Here is a 7,612-nt window from a genome sequence, read left to right as displayed (position 1 = left end):
AATTGGTGGTGGAAGAGGTGCAAAGCTCATGTTGCTGAAACTGGTTTGACAAACACGATTTTTTAAGTTTATTTTGAAACAAAAAACTTAAACAACAGAGGTCCTCAAAGACAAGAGGCTCTGATTACCATTTGTTAAAAAAAAGGCAGCAGCAACAATGAACAACAAAGAGCATAAGCTCATGAAAACAGCAAGCAAAAACTAATTGATAGGCTAAAGAAAAAATAACCGAATGAGAAAGTCCCCATACTGCTTTCATTTCCATTTCAAAATATATAAGAGTTACAAAAGCAAGTCAGTTACCTAAACGTAACTACTCCCACCAAATTTGGCAAGTTGCCAACTAAAATAATACAAGTCAAAAGCTGAAAATAAATCAGCTATTACATCCATCATTTTCAAATCTAAAAGTACTAGCTTTAAATATCAAGCAACTTGCCAACTTGTTAACATCACAAAAAAAAATACAAAATTTAAACAAAAAGTTGCTTCTGATTCAATCTTCAAACAGACATGCTGCTGCTGGAAGTTTGTTGCATTGCAGGCCAATGCTCAACAGAAAGACTGCAGTAACCTTGTGAGTCTCCCAAGCAGCATAGGTGGGTGTAAGGGTTTAAGAGCTCTTAATCTTTCTGGTTGTTATAAAGTTGAAAATTTGTCAGAGAATTTGAAGCAACTAGAGCTTTTGGAAGAGCTTGAATTAAGTGAAACAGCCAGGAGAAGACCATCTTTCATTTTTCAACTTAAAAATCTTAAAGTTTTGTATTTCAATGGGAGCAAGGGAGCATCATCTAAGTTACGAATGAATCTACCTTCCTTATTGAAGTTAAACCAAAGAGCAATGATAGAACCCATGCCTCTGATGTTACATTCATTGTCAGGTTTGAGTTCATTAAGAGAGTTGAAACTTAGGGACTGCAATCTTTGTGATATTCCTAATGATATTTCTTCTCTATCCTCTTTTGACTTTTCTTGATCTTAGTGGTAACAATTTCATCAGTGTACCTTCGTCTATTACTCGACTTTCCAAGATTGATACTCTTCGATTGGATAATTGCAAGGAGCTTAAATCATTGCCTGAGCTTCTAACAAATATAGGAACTGTGTTGGTATCTGGTTGTGTTTCGCTTGAAGCAATTGCAAATCCATCAAAAGTATGCAATTCAGTGAATTGGGCGGATATTAGAGGAATTAACTGTTACAGATTAGCTGAGACAATGAATGTAGTAACATTGCTGAAAAAAAAATTAAGGTTAGTTAATATCTCTGGTTCTCTTGCAAAATCTCATACTTGATTATTTATGATGTTCGTTAGTTACTAAACAAGTAGAGTTATGTTTTGCAGGCACCTGGAAATTTAAGAAAAAAGTTTACTGTTATTATACCTGGAAGTGAAATTCCAGAATGGTTCAACCATCAGAGCGCGGGGTTTTCAATCAAGATACCACTGCCTCACAATATTTGGAATGATAGTCAATGGATGGGAGTAGCTTGGTGCTGCACTTTTGTCACTGCTGATACTTCCAGGCGTGAGCATCTTGCGTCTAATGTTATTTTCCATCATAAAAATTGTGGACAAGCTGGTTGTGATGAATGTGTTCTTCTGGATCGTATTGGCTTTCCTTTTGGCAAAAGTTATTACTCTAACCAACCCGCAACGAAGGACCACTTTTTTCTTCGTTATTGTTCGCCTGCCAGCTTACTAGATCGAGATTTCTTGAAGGGTGAATGTGTTGAAAGTGAAAGCGAGAATTTATCAACATTAGATCTCTCAAATCAGGAATTCAATGAGCTTCAGCTGCATATGAAATATTTTTGTGATCATAATCACTCAGTTAAGGTGAAAAAATGTGGGGTTAGATTAGTGTATGAGCAAGATTTGGAAGATGTCCAAGAGCAGCACAGCAATCAAACTTGTGTAACAATTGAAGAAATGAATGAAGACTCTATTGCTGAGGGATCAATAGCTAATAGTTCCTTGTAAAGTGAAAACGTAATGTCTATGAAGAGACAGAGGCAGAGGTAGAGTCACAATCAAAACCGATAGAAAAGTTTTTTAATTTTATAAGGCGTCGGCAGTGAAGAAACATTAATTTATGGTAAAATTCTGGTCATTGGTTGTCTTAATAATTCTTTATGTTATTTTTTCTATATAAAAGAATATATATATTCTTTTTCAGGTCGAAGAAGATATATTGAGCTTGGGACAAAAATGTCAGTGAAAGTGGGATCAGCTCAAATATGTTTACTGCCTTCGTGCTTATTGATCTTTATTTGGTGAGGTCATTGTTAGAGTGTTGTCTACTACACTTGGATGTTCTGTTATTGTTGCTTGATTTTCTGTTGCGCAGGCGAAAACTGGTGTATTTTATTTATTGATATAATGTTGTTAGAGCTGAGCCCAAGTTATATCTGTTACCCTTGTGGTGGGATAATTAATTACTTCATTCCGTAATTATGTGGTAGCGGGTTCATTTCCTACTCATGAGAATGAACACGCTTTATGGCTAGCTTTACCTGTTCAAGGAACACCCGCGAAAGGCTAGTCAATTCTACCGGCGGTAGATACTCTGGTTTCACTAAAAGAAAATGTTGTTTAGCTAGTATTTCAGGTTGAGGTAAATGTGCCTACTAATTTCTCTCAAATTTCTCTTACTTTGTTACTTTCTAAAATTTGCATGCCGGAATTCCTAATTTGGTAACTACTCTTTTTTTTAAGCTTTATTGATTAATTTATAAAAACAATTAGGATTATGGTTTTTCTTGTGATAGATTAGTAACTTAATGCAAGATTTAGTGACACCTGACTTACTAATATTTTTTAAGCTTTATTGATTAATCTATAAAGAGGGTAGATAAATTATACTCAACTGCTCAAAGTGGTACTTAAATTTTACCCAATGGTTAAAACAAATCTCTTAATCAATTATTTGTGACACTTGACAATTTTTAACTAAAAATAAAATAAAAATTATTTTTTAAATTTAAAAAAAAAACTTATAAACATACCCATCTCTTTTTTTCCACCAAAGACTCTGATGACAAAAAATTCATTCGAACCCAATTTTTGACGACAAAATTCAAATTCTAACGAGCTCTTTTTCCTTTTTAATTTTTTAATATACCATATAAAACACATGTAACACCTTCAACTTGCTTCGCTACAAATAAATTGCCACTTAATTTCATCGATGGTTAATTTCCATCAAAGAATCCTATAGAGGTTATTGAGCCTTAGCTGAAATATATGATACGTATTAATTGAGCTACGAAATGCAAACATCACAATTGCTTTTGTTTTTCCAGAATAGCTCCATTTGGAAATGGAGGACGAAGATGAATTTGGGACACAATCAAGGCAGGTTGGTTTTTGACATTTTTAAGGTCCTAGGCGAAATAATAAACTAGATCCCTCTTAAAAACAATTATAAAATGTAATACAATAAAAGTTAAAAAATTTTGGAGCCCCTAAAAGATGAAGCATTTATGATGAAAAATTAAAAACCTTAAGTATTTAATTAATTTATTGTAGTTTGAAATTTTTTTAGATCCCTTCCAACCCTGAGCCTTGGATGACTACACTCTCAAATAACCCCAGGCTAGACCTGAATCACGGTACCATGCAATTGTGACGAGTTTGGTTATTCATTTTATGACAACTTTGCATGGTAAACTATGTCTATAATTCATTATTTGAAAACTGATTTCATTATTAGATTGCTTCAATTTTATAGAAGTCGTACTCCTTAAGGATATATGAAAGATGTTTGGTTGATGGTTATTTAGTTTCAATTATGTATTTGATTTATGTTTAAATTATATTTGAATTAAGTTTGAACAATGTTGAGACTACATTTGAATTATGTTTGGATTATATATTCGGTTTTGTTGAATTTTATTTGGATTGTTTTTAAGATTATGTATGAGCTATATATATCATTTTACTTTAAATAAAGTATATTTAATTAAGATTATAAATAAATTAAAATATAAGCAATTGGACTTATGGTCCATTCATTTGAACTTTTACCCACGATCCAACTGTTGCTATAAATAAATTTAATTTAATTAATTAATTATAAATAAATTAAATAAAGTATGTTTGAGCTATATATATTATATGACTTTTGGCTTAATGACAAATTGGTCAATAACGTTTGCTTGTTTTGTCAAAATGACCCTAATTGTATTTTTTTAGTCTCTTTTGGCCATCAACCTTTGTTCTTTTTTTTCAATATTTTTTTCTAACAGATTTAAAGGAAGTATCGTTAAAAAAGTTAACGGAGATGATGTGGAATTTCATATGTAAAATATTTTTAATGAAATGTAATTTATTACTCAGATAATCCAATAAGATAATTACACGTGGAAATAATAAAATAAATAAATAATACACTAAATTTAAAAAAACAACTCTTAATTTAAAGAAATAAATGCAATTATATAAAAAATTAACTTAGTAGAAAAAACTTCTCAGTAAAAAACGTATGAAAGATTGAAACCTCTTGAAAAGAAAAAAGATTGAAACCTTGAATTTATTCATTAAATCTGTTAGAAAAATAGATTGGAAAAAATGAACAAAGGTTGATGCTAAAAAAAAAAAGGCTCAAAAAATATAATTAGGGTCATTTTAACAAAATATGCAAACGTTAGTGGCCAAATTTATCATTAAGCCTATGACCTTTTATCAACGGTTTAAAATGCACTATATGTTTTGGGATAAAATTGGATTCTCATTCGTTAGAACTTTTAGTGACGATCCAGCTGTTGCTATAAATTCAAGGATATTGGAATTTCGCTTATATGTACTTTTATCAATGGTCCAATTGTCACTATTGCAAACGATACCTATAGCAACAACTACCACTTTAAAAATGCTCAACCTTTGATATAGGTCTTGGGACCTATTTCACTAGTCGCATTATATGTATCAATGACTCTTTTTTGTTGGAATAGCATTTTTTTACCATCACTATAGGGTTTTGGGACCAATACCGACAAAAATTTTATTTTTAGTGACAATTTTTTAGCTATAGTATATAACTCGCAGACTGTGTATGAGATAATTGTTCTTTAATTAAATTAAAATTTTTCATTCTTTTACACTTTCCCTCCCACGATTCTTTCTACTCTTTTAATGCAATTCTTTTAAGTGTTAGAATTTTTTTTTTTTTGCAATCCTCTTACCCTTTCTTTTTCTACTTAGCTTTTTCTAATCCTTGAACTTGGACTACATTTGTAGTCGGCCGATTGTTGCGAGAAGGTTTCCCGTGTGAAGCCCAAGAAGTGTCATGTATGTGACCACTTTGGTCATAGTAAGTGCAATGAGGGCTATATCCTTTTCCTTGTCCTTTTTTATTATCTACTTGTGGATCGTTTTTATAAGCAACGAATACAGAAGATTTTGCCTCTAATTGAACCTAATTTGAAGAGATACGAAGTAGTCGAGCATTCACCTCATCAATAGTAAGAATGATTGGGTTGGTAAGAATCTGGTCTCTCACCAGAGCTAAGTCTGTTCATGACCCAATCAACAAGAGCACCATAAAGAATTTATCTCTCTGCTTCTCTTGATCTGCAACATTCTCAGTAAGAGGCATAAGAACACTGAATTCATCCTTCAAAGATTCAACCTGACCCAAATAACTAGTCATATCCAACTGATTTTGCTGTAGATGGACAAAATTGGAAACAACTTTGTAGATGTGTTGAATATCTTTAGTATATAGGTTTTTGGCCTTAGTCCAAATTTTGTAAGAAGTTTTGCAAGATTGAAAAAAAGTAATTAATTTTGGCTCAAGCGAATGCCACAACAAACTGTATAATTGGGCATCAAGCTTAGCCCAAGAATCTGTACTCTTTTCATCGACAATATTAACTTCCTATTCAAGATGGTCTTTATAGTCTTGCCCCATAAACCACAATTCGGCAGAAGCGGCCCAAGAAACATAATTACTACTGCCATGGAGTTTGACGGCCGTAATAGTAAGAGAAATGGAAAGCATCGAGAAGACGAATTTGATAGGAAGATCCATAGCGAGAGAGAAAAATAATTACAAAGGAAATCAAAGTCAATTCAGATAAGGGACAGAACCCGGAGGTGGATGGACAGTAGAAAGGTTTCTTGTATATATATATTATGTTATATAACATATTTATACTAACACCTACATATAAAAAGAAGGAAAGGTACCAAACTTTATACTTATTAATCTCTTAATTAATCCCTCGAATTATGACACAATTAGAACGTCAATATGCAATTTCTTTGTCATTTTACCGGTGATTCAGTCTACAATTATAAGTTAGATATGATTGCAAATAATAATAATTAAAATACAATTTAATGTATGTGACATAATTACATATATTGTTTGACCACGTAGTCTGATTTATGTTATAATTAAAATATAGGCATAATATTTTTTTTTATTTCTCAATCTACTTACCAGAGTGAATCCAGTAATTAATTATCAGCATTTCGTAGATCCATTAAAGGGGTAATGCTAACCACGAGTGTTAAAGTTGCTCTATACTTAAGGCAATGATCGAACTCTCAACCACTGATTAAGATAAAAAAAAGCTTATTAGAAAGTTAAAATTTTGGGTAAACTACAAAAATAATCACTAAACTATGTTTTTTGTTATACTTTGATCAATAAACTATTTTTTTTATTTAGACATTTAACTTTTTTGAAATTAAATATTTTAGTCACTCTCTCGTTATTTGCCGTTAGATATTAAATATTTTAGCCACTCTCCTGTTAGTTTCCATTAGATGAGTGTCGGAAAACTAACGTTGGCTTTCTTTCACTACACCAAATGAGGCTTTTAGCGGCATATTTTGTGGCGTTTGCACTACAAACGCAGCTAATAATCTCGCATTAGCGGCGCAAAAAATAAACCGCCGCTAAATATCAGGCATTAGCGGCGCATCATGAGAAGCGCCGTAAAAGAACATCATTAGCAGCTTTTCCCGTCACATGTCGCAAGATCTGAAGACCAAAACGCATCGTTTTGGTCTTGATGTATACAAGAATTAGTGGCGTTTATAGTAAATCGCCGCTAAAGCAATTATTAGCGGCGCAATGGCTAAAGCGCCGCAAAATCTAAACAAAAACGCACCGTTTTGTCTCGCTGTATATTAGCGTTAGTGGCGCTTTAACAAAACACGCCGCTAAAGCAAGTATTAGCGGCGCTTACTAAAAGCGCCGCAATATATGTTAACCAAAACGCAGTGTTTGGCCTAGAGGTATGTTACAATTTATGGCGCTTATGGGAAAACGCCGCAAAAATATCCTAACCAAAGTGCACCGTTTTGGTCTTGGTGTATGTTACAGTTAGTGGCGTTTAATGTAAAACGACGGTAAAGTATAATATTAGCGGCGTGTTGTGGTAAGCGCCGCAAAACCTCTTAACCAAAACGCAGAGTTTGGTCTTGAGGTATACTAGAATTAGTGGCGCAGAGCGAACACGCCACTAATGTATACTATTAGCGGCACTTTTGTATAAGCGCCGCAAAATTTGACAACAAAAAGGCAACGTTTTTGTCTCGATGTATACAGTTACTAGTGGCACATATAAAGAAACGTCGCTAAATCATAGTATTAGT

At 32.8% G+C, this 7,612-nt stretch overlaps 1 protein-coding gene across 1 annotated transcript; it reads left to right on the top strand.

The window, feature by feature from the left end:
• Positions 1 to 475: 475 nt before the first annotated feature.
• On the top strand, positions 476 to 1,487 carry LOC128034579 (disease resistance-like protein DSC1). Its single transcript, XM_052623142.1, has 2 exons — positions 476 to 1,252; positions 1,346 to 1,487. The coding sequence occupies exons 1-2, from the start codon at positions 939 to 941 to the stop codon at positions 1,359 to 1,361; spliced, it is 330 nt and encodes a 109-aa protein (XP_052479102.1). The 5' UTR covers positions 476 to 938; the 3' UTR covers positions 1,362 to 1,487.
• The last annotated feature ends 6,125 nt before the right edge of the window (positions 1,488 to 7,612 follow it).

Source organism: Gossypium raimondii, chromosome 11 (genome assembly GCF_025698545.1).
Source record: "Gossypium raimondii isolate GPD5lz chromosome 11, ASM2569854v1, whole genome shotgun sequence".
Lineage (NCBI taxonomy): Eukaryota > Viridiplantae > Streptophyta > Magnoliopsida > Malvales > Malvaceae > Gossypium > Gossypium raimondii.
Note: the sequence above shows the minus strand (reverse complement) of the source record. Positions and strands in the feature narration are given on the sequence as shown.

What these genes read in the sequence shown, in the direction of transcription:
- LOC128034579 (XM_052623142.1), top strand. Translation starts at nt 939, where the DNA reads ATGATATTTCTTCTCTATCCTCTTTTGACTTTTCTTGATCTTAGTGGT.